We start from the raw sequence: 15,577 nt of genomic DNA on the forward strand, positions 1-15,577 counted from the left end.
AGCACTAAACACAGTATATGACCACAACAGACTCACAGGTGAAGTGTCACCTCATCTGGAAGGACTGTTTGGGGCCCTGAATCATAGTGAGGGAGATCAGTGGGGAGGGATAAATGGACAAGGGAGTCACGTAGGGAGTTATCCCTAAGGAAAGCAGGAAGTGGGGGGGCGAGGGGAGAAGAGATGTGTTTGTTGGTGGAATCCCGCTGGAGGTGGCAGAAGTTTTGCAGAATTATGTGCTGGTCGTGGAGGCTGGTGGGATGGTAGATAAGGACAAGAGGAACCCTATTCCTGGTAGGGTGGGGGGAGGATGGGATGAAAGCAGATGTGTGTGAAATGGAAGAGATACAGTTGAGGGCAGCATTGATGGTCAAGGAAGGGAAGCCCCTTTCTTTGAGAAAGAGGGTTATCTCCTTCATTCTAGAATGAAAAGCCTCATCCTGAGAGCAGATGCAGCAGAGATGGAGGAATTGACAGAAGGGGGTGGTGTTTTCACAAATAGCAGGGTGGGACAAGATATAGTCCAAGTAACTGTGAGAGTATATTGGTTTATAATAGACATTGGTGGATAAGCTGTCTCCAGAAATAGAGACAGTGAAATCGAGAAATGGAAGTGTCAGAAATAGACCAGGTGAACTTGAGGGCAGGGTGTAAGTTGGATGAAATCGAGTTCATCACAGGTGCAGGAAGCAGACCAACACATTCAATGTAACGTAGGAAAAGTGCCGGATGGTCACCAGTGCAGGCTTAGAACACAGACTGTTCCACGTAGTCGACAAACAGTCAGGCATAGCTAGGACCCATGCAAGTGCCCATGGCCAGCCCTTTTGTCTGAAGGAAATGAGAGGAGCTAAAGGAGAAATTAATTAGAGTGAGGACAAGTTCTACTAGGCGGAGGAGAGTGGGAACTGGTTGGGTCTGGTGTCCAGAAAGAAACGGAGAGCTTTGAGGCCTTCCTGGTGGAGGGTGGAGGTGTGCAGGGAATGGAAATCCACAGTAAAAATAAGATGGGGGCCAGAGAACCTGAAATCCTTGAAAAGATCAAGAGCTTGTGATGTATCACAGATGTAGGTAGGAAGGAACGGAACCATAGTAAAAATAAGATGATGGGGGCCAGAGAGATTCTAATTCCTTGTATCTTCATCATTATTTTTTAACTGCTTTCCAAAATTAAAAACTGAAAGTGCTTGAGAAAATCAGGATCTCAGACAGCATTTGAAATATTACTGAAAGGTCATTGACCATAAAACAAGACATAAGAGCAGAATTAGGCCACTCAGCCCCACGAGTCTGCTCAGCCATTTGATTATGTCTGAGAGGGAAAACAAATCTCCTGCCTTTTCCCCGTAACCTTTGATGCCCATACTAATCAAGAATCTAGCAACCTCTGTTTTAAAGATACCTGTTAATTGAAAAATTTAAAGACTTGGCCTCTACATTCATTTGTGACAATGAATTCCAAAGATTCACTACCCTCTGGCTAGAGAAATTTCTCATCATCTGTTCTAAAGGAACATTATTTTTCACCTGAAATGGTAACAACTTTTCTCTCCAGAGATATGCCTGACTTGCTCACTGTCTTTGTTATTTCAGATTTCCAAAACTTCAAGACTATTGTTTAATTTTTCAATGACAATAATACTTGCTGTTTACCAAGGAATGTTGTTGCTATAAATACTACCTCAGTATGAATGCGTAACATTGGATAGGTTAAACAAGAGGGAAACAAAGGTGAAACATTTTTTGAACTGGATAGATTGCCAAACCCAAAATTGTCATGAACAGATGCATCCCAAACAGGTAAACTGATTGGATGATGTTATGTGGGTTTATCCTTGATGTTGGCTTACCCACTACTTGCTGTAGATCCAGTTTGGCAGTGGTGTCCTTCAGGATTAGTCAATATTGCTGCTATGAAGCCACTCTCAATAAGGAATACTGAACTTCCTCACTTAAGAGAACTTTGTGCTCTTACTTCTTCCAGATGACATTCAATATGAAAGAACACCGAATCTATACATTTAGTCCACAGCCATTTGGTAAGCTGGAGGAGGTTAGATCTAATGTCATGACCAAATGCACAAGATTTCAAGAGCTAACTCCTTGCTGTCTATTTACCACTGTGCTGCCACTGCAGTAAAAGTGTTTATTCAGAACTGAGACAGTAAGATTTTTTTTTAAACTCAAACAACTCTAAATCTTTGAAATTATCTATCACAGAAGGCCATGGATGCACAGTTAGTTATTAAGGGCATTTAATACTGATACTGACTTCTGCCGGGGGGGGTGATGTTCTTGTTGTCGTTTGTGCAATTTTTTTTTGCGCATGAGGGTTTGTTTTCTTTGAATGGGTTTCATGGCTTTCGTGGCTGTCTGTAGAGAAGACAAATCTCAGAGTTGTATACTTCATACGTAATTTGATAATAAATGTACTTTGAACTTTGACTTCACTCAGGACTGTGGTTCGGCCGAGGGAAAGTGCAACATCAACTTCTTACACATAGATTCTCAAACTGTGAAGGCATGATACCATGCCACCCTATTAATCTACATGCTATTGATTATTTTAAGGCAGATCAGTAAAGCTAGCATCATACAGTTAAAATATAGTTCCCATCTCAAAACTCTAATATTCTGCTATTACATCATAGATACAATGACACAGGAGGCATTCAGCTTTTTGGGTCCATAGTATATCCCAGGCTATTGACTCCCACTGATGCTCATCAACTCCTTATTTGACTCCTGTAGCTATTAACCCTAAAATAAGAGCAATTTGCAGTTGTCAATTAACCTTAGAATATGCTTTTGTGATGTGGGAGGAAACCAGAACATTCAAAGGAGGCCCACATAGTTAAAAAAAGAACATGCAAACTCCACATAGACTGCACTGAATGCAAGAATTGAATCCTGGTCCTTGGAGCTCTGTGGCAGTAACTGTAGTGCCATATATGCAAACATGTTTTGACACGAGTTAATATCTTAAACTGAAAGTAGCAAGTCTTTATTAAATGCTTGCCTAAAAATGAAATCTCTGTTGAATTCCCTGCAGCTTATATTCACACTTCCCATTATATTATCATCTGCATTACATGAAACTATAAAATGAAAGGATTGGATGAACTTAGAAATACATACCTCTTGTTGAAATATACAAAGAACCATTTAGATAGCTTGTTGCAATTCGTTTACGCTGGGGGGAATATTAACCAAGAAAGACCATTAAGTCAATACCTTTTTAAAAAATAGACATTAGCTTTTGTAATAAAAAACATCTGTATTTGTGTGCTGTATTGTGACAAATATTTTAAAGTGCCTTTATGCTGGCAAAGATAATGACCATTTAGTGTTAGATGCTTGACTGTCACAAATAATTAAATACTTTTACAGTGATACACAAAAGCATTAATATATTAAAAGCTAATCCAATCATACATTTTTATGTAACAAAATCATGCCAATATTATAGCCTGCAATCCCATGAATCCCATGAGATTAGATGAGGCGCAAAACTTTGAGATCATTACTGAAAAAAACACTTTTTCAAAAAATCTAGAGGCCTTAAAAGGCAAAAGAATAAAAATCTAGACAGCATAACTGCAGCAGCTGTACATCAAACAGAGAATTGTGTCAATGAATTTGAAGACTATGTGGTAGGGACAAAGGATAATTGCTTAGTTTTTTCATTAACTTGAAAGAAAAATTAGTTACCTACTTGTCAACAGGGGTAGATTTTTTTGAGAAATATCTAAATATTGAAGTATCCATGTTGCATCTCCAAATAAATAAATAAATGCAAAAAGAATTCTGCATTTTGTTCATCTGAAAGGACTTAGTTAATCCAGAAACAACAATCTCATATTTTAGTCCTTTACATTAAAATGTCCTTGATTTTGTTTGTCTTCCACTTTTTCAATCTTTCATTCTACTTTAATTCAGGTCAGTGGTGAAAGCCATTGTCTAACCTATATTCCTATCCAACCTTATATAGCAATAAGTTTTATTTTTTCATTGTTGATAGGTTGAGAGTTATTGCTTACAGAGATTATCGTGGTATGTAATATTTACTACGGAAAGTGGCAAGACTTTTTTTTTAAAAGGAAAAGTTGGAAATATACTTGAAATATACTGAGATGCAATATAGTAAGAGAGCAAGGTGGCAACATAATTTTTGGATATTATAGCAAAGAATGCAGAGTGAAAGACTTCCTTCTGTGATTTAAACAGAGTAAATGAGGGGTCAGAATGGCATATAAAATACTGAAAATTATTATTCAGCACTATAAGCTCTTTTTATGTCTACTGGAATTATTTGTTTTTCCCTGCTACAAAGAACTGAGTGTCATTCAAATAGTTCATTATACATTAAGAATGACAAAAATGCTTAATATTCTCCGCCTACAGAGAACATGGATATAATTCCATTTCTCACTCTGCTTGTTGATTGTTCCCAGTCTGCCCTACTCTATAAACCACATCTTCCTGCTATCAAAACATTACATATAGATTAACTGCAATCAAGCTCAATGCATAATACACTAATCATTGGGTGTATAATTCTGAATAATTAAATACAACTATTCCGTCCCTAACAGAACAACTGCTTACAGAAATGCTATGTTAAGATTAGAGCAGTAAATAGTAGTTTTATGATTTTTTGGGGGAGGGAAATCAAATTAAATGACCCAAACAATCACAGGATAACTCAAAAAGTTGGTCCCAACCACTAATACAATAGCTACTCCATTTTTAAACTGAATCCTCAGGTTAACATGTAAAATAGTAATCATGGTAGCATCTTACAGGAAACAAGATTAACCTGCAACCTCTAATAATTGTACCTATTTTACATTTCAAGCTTTAGGATCGCAAAGAAGAATTAACTTCCAAGTACATCTTTACACAGGGGCACTGTGCCCACATTTGACCATCAACCCTCAACTGATTCAGAGAAGTATCATATTACCCAAATATCCAAATAACATTTACCTCTGGTTCAAACAATCCGCTGTATGTTGGATTGGCTGTGCTTCTTCTCTTTCTTTCTTGGCGCCTGCTTTGGATTTCTGTAACCATGACAGCATTTCCATTATTAGCAAGTATTTTGCTTTAAAATAAAACTGAATGAAGTGGTTGCTCTAAATGCCACATTCACACTTTTAGACAGTATTTATTAAGGCTATCTACAGCACCATTCAAAGTATTTTAATGTCACAATCAGTAATCAATTCACAATAACTATAATATACATTACAGTAACCATAAAATGATGCAGTGAAAAATATGCTTCATGTGAAAAAGCACATTATGTGAACAGACTGGATCTCCAGAAGAAAGCATAATTCATTTTATTTATAGCTGTTATATATTTTTAAAAGAACATCTGTAATCAGGACAGCAGAATAACTTGGAGAAGAAAATACATTTGTAACTGGGAATAATGCAATAAAATAACTAATAGCCCCAATTATATCTGATGTACACCTACACTACTATAAAGAGTTGTTAGAAAAGCACTTCCACAATAAGCAAGATGTTTGGTTTAAATAATAAATTGAGAAGAGTATGCAGTTTACAGATAATTTTCAAGTTGAGCACTGAAAGCTCAACACAATTCCCAAAGGACAAATAAAAAGTTAATAGATTCGTATCCGCAATTTTTATTCCTCAAAAGCCAGTGAAGAAATTATTTAGAGATATAAACATTTGACTTTACCCTAGTAGTGCCCAGTCACGTGGGTAATTATCATCTGTTCTAATTAGTTCACAATTTAGGCCAAAGTGATTTGCAATCTGTCCAATTATAAAACTATAGAACCTGACAGCTCAGTGGTGAGCTATCCAGCATGGTATGTTGATGCAAACTCTTTGAAAGAGCTAAACAATTGATCTTACACATCCCTAGCCTTTCCTAAATAACTGTATATTAGTTGCTTTTTACAAATACAGTGGATTCCAGTTATTTGAGTCATCAGTTAATTGGGACAGCTAACGATTTTGAACAACTCTTAAAGAATAAAAACTGACTGAGAAAACAGCCAGGATTCTCTCTGTTTATTTGGGACACCATGTCCCTTAATTGGCAAAGGAGATGGTCAGTCACATGTATGGCTATTAGACATTACACCATGCTTAGAGCGAACAGTTGCATTAGTTACAAGTTTGTGTTATGTTATCCATTGGGCTGACGGGCACAGATTCTAAAAGCAATGATTTCTGATCAATTTGTTTTTTTTTATATTTTGAAAATTTGACTTTTAGAAAAAATTGAGACCATTGCCAAGATGCCAGAAAAATACTTGACATCAGCTGTAAAATTACCCTACTGGACAAAATTAAAAACAATCCACCCAAACACCATTGCCAGCTGGCAAAGGTAACTGGAGTGCAGAAATCTATAATTGCATGCTTGATACATCAGCAGGGTAAAAAGTAGGCATTCATTACTTGTTGCCAGACAGGAAATATCCCAAAAATCAAAAGTGTGTAGGTAAGGATCCAGATGTTGAAGAGACCTCAATCAATGATTTGCTATTGTATCTGTACGAGGTGTGCATATCAGTGGACCAACAGCAATAAACAAGTCACCACATGAAATACAAGAAAGCACATGGCAAGAAAGGTAGTGCTGATGCTGTAAGTGCAGAAACATGGAAATCTTAAAAACTTCCCAACTTCCTTCAAAATTCTTGTGCAGATATCAATGCCGATGAAACAGGCCTTTTTTTAAAATCACGCCCAGCTGAACAGTTCCCTCTTACAAACACATAGCACTGTCAAATACAAAGAAAGCAATGGATCACATAACTGTTGTGTTGTTCAAATAAGTCAGGAACTACTGATAAAAATAAATAGTTGGTTTTTGGGAAACATGTTAAACCTTGATGCTTTAAGGGGCTAGGAATGGATAATTTATCAATTACATACTATGCTAATAAGAATGCACAGATGATTTCTTAAATTTTAAAGAAATGGCTAATGAATTGGGATAGGGAGCTACAGCAGAAATCAAGCAAAGTTGAACTGCTTGGTGACAATTGTGCAGCACACCGTAATGTAGAATATTTGAGAAACTTGCAGTTGGAATTTCTGCCTGCCAATACAAGATTCTTGGTGCAACCAATGGATATGGGAATCATAACAAACTTAAAAACATTGTATTGCAGAAAGTTGGAAGCAACTGAGGAAAGTCTACAGATACCTTTTTTAACAGCCAAGGAAGTGTGTGAAAGAGTTGCCTTTTACAGGCACTACAGTTTGTCAGTGATAGTTGGCGAGAATTAAGCTGCAAGACAATTCAGAACTGTTTTGCTCACTGCGGTTTCAAGCATACAGGTTTTGAGATGCCAGAAATGAAAATAAAATGATTTCACTCCTTCAACGAGAACTATGAAAAATATTAAGGTATCGTCAAGTCGTCACCTTTTATTGTCATTTCGACTATAACTGCTGGTACAGTACACAGTAAAAATAAGACGTTTTTCAGAACTATGGTGCTACATGAAACAGTACAAAAACTACACTGAACTACTTAAAAATAACACAGAAAAAAAAACTACACTAGACTACAGACCTACCCAGGACTGCATAAAGTGCACAAAACAGTACAGGCATTACAATAAATAATAAACAAGACAATAGGCACAGTAGAGGGCAGTAAGTTGATGTCAGTCCAGGCTCTGGGTATTGAGGAATCTGCTGGCTTGGGGGAAGAAACTGTTACATAGTCTGGTCGTGACAGCCTGGATACTTCAGTGCCTTTTCCCAGATGGCAGGAGGGAGAGAGTTTGTATGAGGGGTGCGTGGGGTCCTTCATAATGCTGTTTACTTCGCGGATGCAGCGTGTAGTGTAAGTGTCCGTAATAGCGGGAATTATATTAAATGTTGCAATGAAAATAAAAAGTTGGGGGATGCAATCATCGAAAGCAATGTATCAAAACACCAAGGTGGGGAATACGATGGTGAGGAAAGTGATGAGAATGACAAAATTGAACCTAAGCTAGTGACTACACAAGATGCCAGGAAATTTATTGTTGGATTACAACACTACTTCATCCAGGAAGGCAATGAAGGCAGTCCATAATCTGCATTAGGTATCTGCACTTATTTTGTTCATTTATAGTCAATCAAATAAACAAGGCAAATGTATTTCTCCATCAATAACTATTAGAAATTAATACACAAGTTTACAGTACTATAGCAATATTGGTAGTGTTCTAATTGGTTCTGTATTTCATTTAAATACATAACTTGTTACTCAGTTCAACGGCAGTTTGTATGTTTTATACTTCTTACATTATTTCTATGAAACTTTAGCTAAACAGAGTAGCTACTTAATTGGGCCAAAACGTGCTGGTCCTAATGTGTCCCAATTAACCTGAATCCACTGTACATGCTTCATTATTTTTTGAAAGCTCCTCTGAGATCTGATCTCAAGAAGCATACTCAGATCTTAACATCTTAAAATTTACTTCCACTTCATTTGTCACAAGAAACAACTTTCATCCTATGGATCTTACAAAACGTCACAATCTTAAATAACTTTGTTAAAAATTCATTGTCTCTACTTTAAGAACAAGGTAAACTTCACTAAATTCTCTATATAATTTATGTCCTTCGACCTGACCATCACCCCAGTCAACCCACTCATAACTTTCATTCGTTAAATTCTTCTTAAATAGTGTCAAGAATGACGCTTAACATTCTAGTTGAGACCAAATAACAGAACTGTAAAATTCAGCACATCTTTTTTTGGTAGCCATTTTCACTATTATAAAACCAAATATTTCATACAATGTTTCCCAACTGCCTAATCAACTGTAAAGATCAGTGAATACCCTTAGCCCTTAGGCCCCTGACTCTTGCATGCCCCTCCAAGCAGTAGCATTTGGATTACATTACCTCCCAATATTCTTTATTACTCCCTACATGAATTGAAATGAATTGAATTGACTTTATTACTTATATCCTTCATAGACATGAGGAGTAAAACTCTTTGTTACACCTCCGTCTAAATGAGCAATTTATAGTAACTTATATTAAATATTATGTACAACAGGATAGTCAATATAACAAAGAAATACAGTTGCATTTGCATGAATTAAGCAGCCTGATGGCCTGGTGGAAGAAGCTGTCCCAGAGCCTGTTGGTCCTGGCTTTTATGCTGCGATACCATTTCCCAAATGGTAGCAGCCGGAACAGTTTGAGGTTGGGGTGACGCAGGTCCCCAATGAATCTTCCAGCCCTTTTTACAAACCTGTCTTTGTAAACATCCTGAATAATGGGAAGTTCACACCTACAGATGAGCTGGGCTGTCCGTACCACCCTCTGCAGAGACCTGCGATTGAGTGAAGTACAGTTCCCATACCAGGTGGTGATACAGCCAGTCAGGATGCTTTCAATTGTGTCCCTGTAGAAAGTTCTTAGGATCCGGGGGCCTGTACCAAACTTCTTCAAACGTCTGAGGTGAAAGAGGCACTGTTGCACCTTTTTCACTACACAGCTGGTATGTACAGACCACGTGAGATCCTCGGTGGTGTTTATGACAAGGAACTCAAAGCTGTTCACCCTCTCAACCCCAGATCCATTGATGTCAATAGGGGCTAGCCTCTCATCATTCCTCCTGTAATCCACAACCAGCTCCTTTGTTTTTGCGACACTGAGGGAGAGGTTGGGCCCCTTTTGCTTACAGTATAATCCACCAATTATTGCAACCACACAGATCTTTCTCATTGTGTAACAACCTTTTATGTGGCACCTTATCTATCAAAAATAGACATATTCAATTCTTGTTGGTATGTCCTTATCTGTTATTAGTTATTTAGCCTACTGTCCAAGAACTATTCTCAATGTCCTATGAATTGAAATTAATCCTCCTTCACAATTTGTCCAGTCATGCACTATCATCATGTCTTTACTCTCTGTGGGCAGTAGAGCATCTGGGCAGACCCTGGAGAGATTATTTTCTTAAATACTTTTCCTGAAGCTCTGAAGAAACAGTTAATGTTTTCTAAACTATGCCATTGCATGAAGACTACATTTTCTGCCTGCCTCTTCAACCTTCTAATTCAGATATGTAATATCTTTTATACTGACACCAGAGGGGAAAAAACTTCACTAATGACATATCAGCATTTGACTATAATTCTCTGTACTCTGTACACTTCTCTGAAGTGTACCGGGGTTCACAAATGACACAGGCAAACCCACATGCCCAGGCAAATTCATTCTAAAAATTATTTTATTCGAATTTCTCGACTATTCAGCAAACATTAATACCACCAGAAAAACTGACAACTTACAAAAACAATTTGTCGACTTAACTAGAAAAATAACAAAGCAATACATTAATAATTAATGGCTCGCCTGTTTCATTTAACATGAAAGCAAATATCGAAAAAGATGGAATTTTGAAAAAAAAAATCAAAATGATCACTTGAAAATTTAACTTGTTCTGTTTTTTTTAAATGCCAGGAATTCTGCCTCCTCTAGTTTAAATGTGTTCATACTGTGTTTTTTAATTCACTCTTAAAATGCTCTCTGACATCCATTATTTGCCAATCTTTACTCAAAAAGAACACTGCTTCAAGAATTTCATATTCAACTTACCTTCCAAGTGCTCAGTAGTAACCAGGCCAAGGGATACCATAAAGGCAAGTTTCTGCAAATTTAAGAGTACATGTTACAGGCATTATGAAGCCAGTATTACTTAGTGAAATACAATTCTAAACAAACATAAGAATGTAAGAATCCTACTTCTGCAAGAGAACTCAAGCTTTCTCTGTTATTCTTAAAGCTCATGGCTTATTAAATTTTAATTTTAATTCCAAATTACTGACTTCCAGATCTTTTGTCTACTATATCCTTCCAATGAAGCCCAAGACAAACTCAAGGAACAGCATCTCAGCTCCCACTTCAGCAGCTTCAAGACTGAATTCAGCAATGTCAGAACAACTGCATTTTCTGTCATGCCAGAATGCCCAATAGTGATGAAAATGATGGCCTTAAGTTTTGTTCTTGGTCCATAGATGCTGCTCATTTTGTGGTATTTCCAGCAGCTGCTATGTTGAGCCTTTTCCATTTCTAATGCATTTCTCTAGCTTTATTCATCTATTAACTATCAACTTCTGGAAGAACTGGATCATTCAGACAACAATAGCCCCCACCCATCACAAACATTGCCTTTGTTCTCTCCACCTTGTTATGTTTTGTAACTTCAAAAGATTAAACTAATTTAAAGGAAGATATGGGAGTCCAAAATGCGAGTCGTACTTTGTGTTTTGCTTGAAGCGAGCCACACTCACTTATTGCGTGGTAGCGTGATGATTTATGCAATTCACATATTTATACATATAACCCGTAATAAACAATTTAAATCAAGAATGCCTAATTAACCAATATATTTATGAAATTATTCAAGTACTATTAAAGTATTAAATACACTCCTCCCTGCTTAGCTACAAACTCCAACTCAATAGAGAATGCATCTCAACTGTTTCCACAATATACTATATAATACAATGACTATATATAGACATTCACAGCATAATAAATTTTAAATTATTCCACTTTGCCCTAAAGATTTAATCACTGTGGGATAATGTCTTTCCTGACAAGGGGAAATCACTGTCTGGCAGATGAGATTTGTGGCTGTGAAACCATTTCAGGTTGGTTGGTTGTAGTTGACTTTGAGACTGTAGGAAGTAGTTCTCACAGCTCTGGACACCTTTCTTCACCTTTTCTCTGTGAATCTACTTTGATCTTTGCTTCTCTCCCAGTTCTGGATTCTTTCTTGCTTGTTCCCATTCTTCTTCTTCTTTCTAGGATGTCTATCTTGATCTTGGGAAGGTGCATTTAGTTCACTGGAGTATTCCCTTATTAATCTTTCTATTGCTCCTTCTATGATCCGATCTCCCTTTTTTCTTCAAACTCGACTATTCCTAGCTGCACTTCAACAGGTCAGTAGCCATCTCACGTTCATTTTTAAAAGTGCCTCGCCGCCACTTTTATGTTTTGGAACTTCAAAACATTAAACTAATTCAAAGAAAGACAAGGGAGTCCAAAATACGAGTCTAACCTTCATGTTTTTCTTAACACGCCTATCATGTAGTACCATCAGGATGTATGCAATTCACATATTTATACATATAACACATAATGAATTATTTAAATGAACAAGAATGCTTAATCAACCAATATTCAGCACAATTTTTCTATGTGTTCCCTCAACTCAACAGATCAAAAGTGTGCCCAGCAAAACCTTGAAAATTTTCAATGACACAGTTTCCACTTATTTCTGCAATATAAAATTCAACAGAATCTTGACTTGTAAAGAAATAGTTCCTATGGATTTCAGCAAGGCATGTGATAAGGCTCATTCAGAAAGAAATGAGGTATGGGAACCAAGGGGACCTTGCTTTGTGGATCCAGAATTCCCCACAGATGACAAAAGGTGGTTGTGGATGATTCTTTCCTGCGTGGAGGACGGTGACAAGTGGTGTTCTGCAGGGATCTGTTCTGGGACCCCTCCTCTTTGTGATTTTTATAAATGACCTGGATGAAGAAGTACAAGGGTGGGTTAGTAAATTTGCTGATGATACAAAAGTTGGGGGTGTTGTGGATAGTCAGGGCTGTCAGAGGTTACAGTGGGACATCGATAGGATGCAAAATTTTGGCTGAGAAGTGGCAGATGGAGTTCAACCCAGATAAGTGTGAGATGGTTCATCTTGATAGGTCAAATATGATGGCAGAATATAGTATTAATGGTAAGACTCTTGGCAGTGTGGAGCATCAGAGAGATCTTGGGGTCCGAGGCCATAGGATACTCAAAGCTGCTGCGTAGGTTGACTGTGTGGTGAAGAAGGCATATGGTGTGTTAGCCTTCATCATCTGTGGAACTGAGTTCAAGAGCCACAAGGTAATGTTACAGGTATACAAGACCTTAGTTAGAGCCCACTTGGAGTACTGTGTTTAGTTCTGGTTACTTCATGTGGAAGGATGTGGATACGATAGAGAGTGTTGTTTGGATTGGAGAGTATGCCTTATGAGAATAGGTTGAGTGAACGTGGCCTTTTCTCCTTGGAGTGACGGAGGATGAGAGGTAACCTGATAGAGGTGTATAAGATGATGAGAGGCATAGTTGGTGTGGATTGCCAGAGGCTTTTTCCCCAGGGCTGAAATGGCTAACACGAAGGGGCATAGTTTTAAAGTACTTGGAAATAGGTACAAGGGGGTTGACAAGAGGTAAGTCTTTCACACAGAGAGTGGTGGGTGCATGGAATGCACTGCCTGCAAAGGTGGTAGAAGCGGATACAATAGGGTTTTTAAAGAAACTCTTAGATAGGTACATGGAGCTTAGAAAAATAGAGGGCTATGCACTAGGGAAATTCTAGGCAGTTTCTAGAGTAGGTTACATGGTCAGAACAACATTATAGGCCGAAGGGACTGTAATGTGCTGCAGATTTCTATGTTTCTATGTTTTCTACCTCCTTCAATCAGGCAACCTCTTATTCTTAAGCTGTATATCTGAGTTCCAGATTTTCCCAAAAAAGGACAAACATTCTCTCAGTATTTGCATTAAGCTTACTGAAGGTAATACAAATTTCAATTGTTTCTCATTGCTTCTTTGGTTTCTCATTGCTAATGTATATAGGCTCTAACTGTCCTCATAAGCCAAACTCGCTCTCTCAGGTATAAACCTAACTTTCATTAAGTTTTCCCAATGCCCCACACAGTAAATTCATTACCTTTTCCATTTTGTTTATAATAAAAGCAAACATTCCATTTGCCTTCTAAATTAACTGTGGTACTGTCATGGTAACTCCCTATATTTCATGTACAAAGCCACAGAAAGCTGAGACCAAGGTTTGTACTATGCCATCTTTGGTCTCCCTTTAAATAACACTGCTTTTTATTCCTCCTCCTTCAAATTGATAAAATCACATTTCCACAATTTAGATTCTGTCAAATTTCTGTCTGATGACTTCGCTCATTTATTTGTTTTTGTTAAGTTCTGTGCATTCTCCCGCAGCTTGCATTCTCACCTACTTTAGTATGAACAACAAAAATGGTCACAGTACTGTCAGTCTTCATCTAACATAGACAGCAAATGATTGAGGCACTAAGCACTTTTGGCACCCCACTAAATATAGGTTGTCAACTTAAAAGTAATCCACCTACACTGATTACATTCTGTTAGTTAGAAAATCCTCCATGCATGCCAATACTAACCACCATTACCACAAGGTCTTACTTCGTGAGCATCCTATTACACAACACCTTACCAAATACCTTCAGAAAAGTCAAATACAGTGGTTCCTGTTAATTTGGCCATTGGTTAATCAGGGCAGCCACTTTTTTGGGACAACTGTTAAAGAACAAAAACTAATCCAGAAAATAGCAAGAATTCCTTTTGTTTAATTGTGGCAGGAAACTGTTGCCAAACAGCTTCTAACTGGTGTCAATCATATGCACTTGAGTAGCCATTAGACACGACATGGTTCTTCAAGCAAAAAGTTTTTAAAATATGTCAGTCGCATGTGTTTGTATTCCAAAAAAGCAGTGATTTTTGACACTGATAGTTGACAAGAAATAAGCATTAAGACAATTCAGAGTTGTTTTGCTCAATGCTATTTCAAGCATTCGGGTTTCAAAATACCAAAAAAAATCACTGGGAGTGAAAATGAAACAATTTCACTACTTCAAGTTTGGAACCACGAAGAATTGGAAAGCATCAATCATCTTGAAAGTAACCATGGCCTCTCTCATCCATATGTACTGGTTCTGTCCTAGCTTGGAGAAATTCTGGAAAGATGTCTTCACTACATTATCATGTATTCTGAATCAGCACCTAGAACCAAACCCCTTAATTGCTCTGTTCGGTTTTTGGGGCGAGACAGATTTACGTCTGGGTCCGACCAAATGCCGAATACTATCCTGTGCCTCTCTCCTGGCTAGACGCTTGATCCTCCTTAGATGGAGAGATGTTGCCCCGCCCACTCATGCGCAATGGCTTAACGACATTATGGCCTGCTTGGACCTCGAAAAAATTCATTATTCAGTTCTTAATTCGGATCTAAAGTTCCATAAGGTCTGGGGACCTTTTATCGAGTACTTTCATAACCTTCCTCTTGACTAGGGATTTTTTTTCTCCTTCTTTTCGGTCCCTTGCTTTCAGCTCCCTTTTTTTTCTGGTAGTAGGCATTATCCTCTGTTGTTAAGTGTATTCACAGTCTGGGAGTTTGACTGTCCTGACTTATACTCTCTATATTGTGTTGTGGTCGGTCTGGAGTTGTTGTTGTTTTTTCTCTTGTGTTGTGGGGCTTGAGGAGGATACTAAGCTTACTTGTCTTTAATTTAGGTGCTTTTTTGTTAAATTCTCTTCCTTTGTAGCATATTGTTATTGTATGCTTAATTTTGCACTGTATTAATGTTCCTCATTGGGATTTGGGGTTTTTAATTTGTAAAATGTTTTGAAAAACTAATTTTAAAAAAATTTATTTAAAAAAAAAGAAAGAAAGAAAGTAACCATGAAAATGAAAATTTGGAAGATGCAATCATCAAAAACATTATACGAAGG

General features: G+C 37.5%; 1 protein-coding gene across 3 annotated transcripts in view; it reads right to left on the minus strand.

The window, feature by feature from the left end:
* Positions 1–15,577, minus strand: part of phf21b (PHD finger protein 21B) — a 147,441-nt gene that overhangs the window by 41,291 nt on the left and 90,573 nt on the right. For all 3 annotated transcript variants that reach the window (XM_073059201.1, XM_073059199.1, XM_073059200.1), the window contains 3 exons: positions 10,609–10,660; positions 4,990–5,066; positions 3,139–3,193 (listed from right to left, as the gene is read on the minus strand). In XM_073059201.1, the coding sequence (XP_072915302.1) occupies positions 3,139–3,193; positions 4,990–5,066; positions 10,609–10,660 (184 nt within the window). The remainder of the gene's footprint in view (positions 1–3,138; positions 3,194–4,989; positions 5,067–10,608; positions 10,661–15,577) is intronic.

Source organism: Hemitrygon akajei, chromosome 10, assembly GCF_048418815.1.
Source record: "Hemitrygon akajei chromosome 10, sHemAka1.3, whole genome shotgun sequence".
Classification (NCBI taxonomy): Eukaryota; Metazoa; Chordata; class Chondrichthyes; order Myliobatiformes; family Dasyatidae; genus Hemitrygon; species Hemitrygon akajei.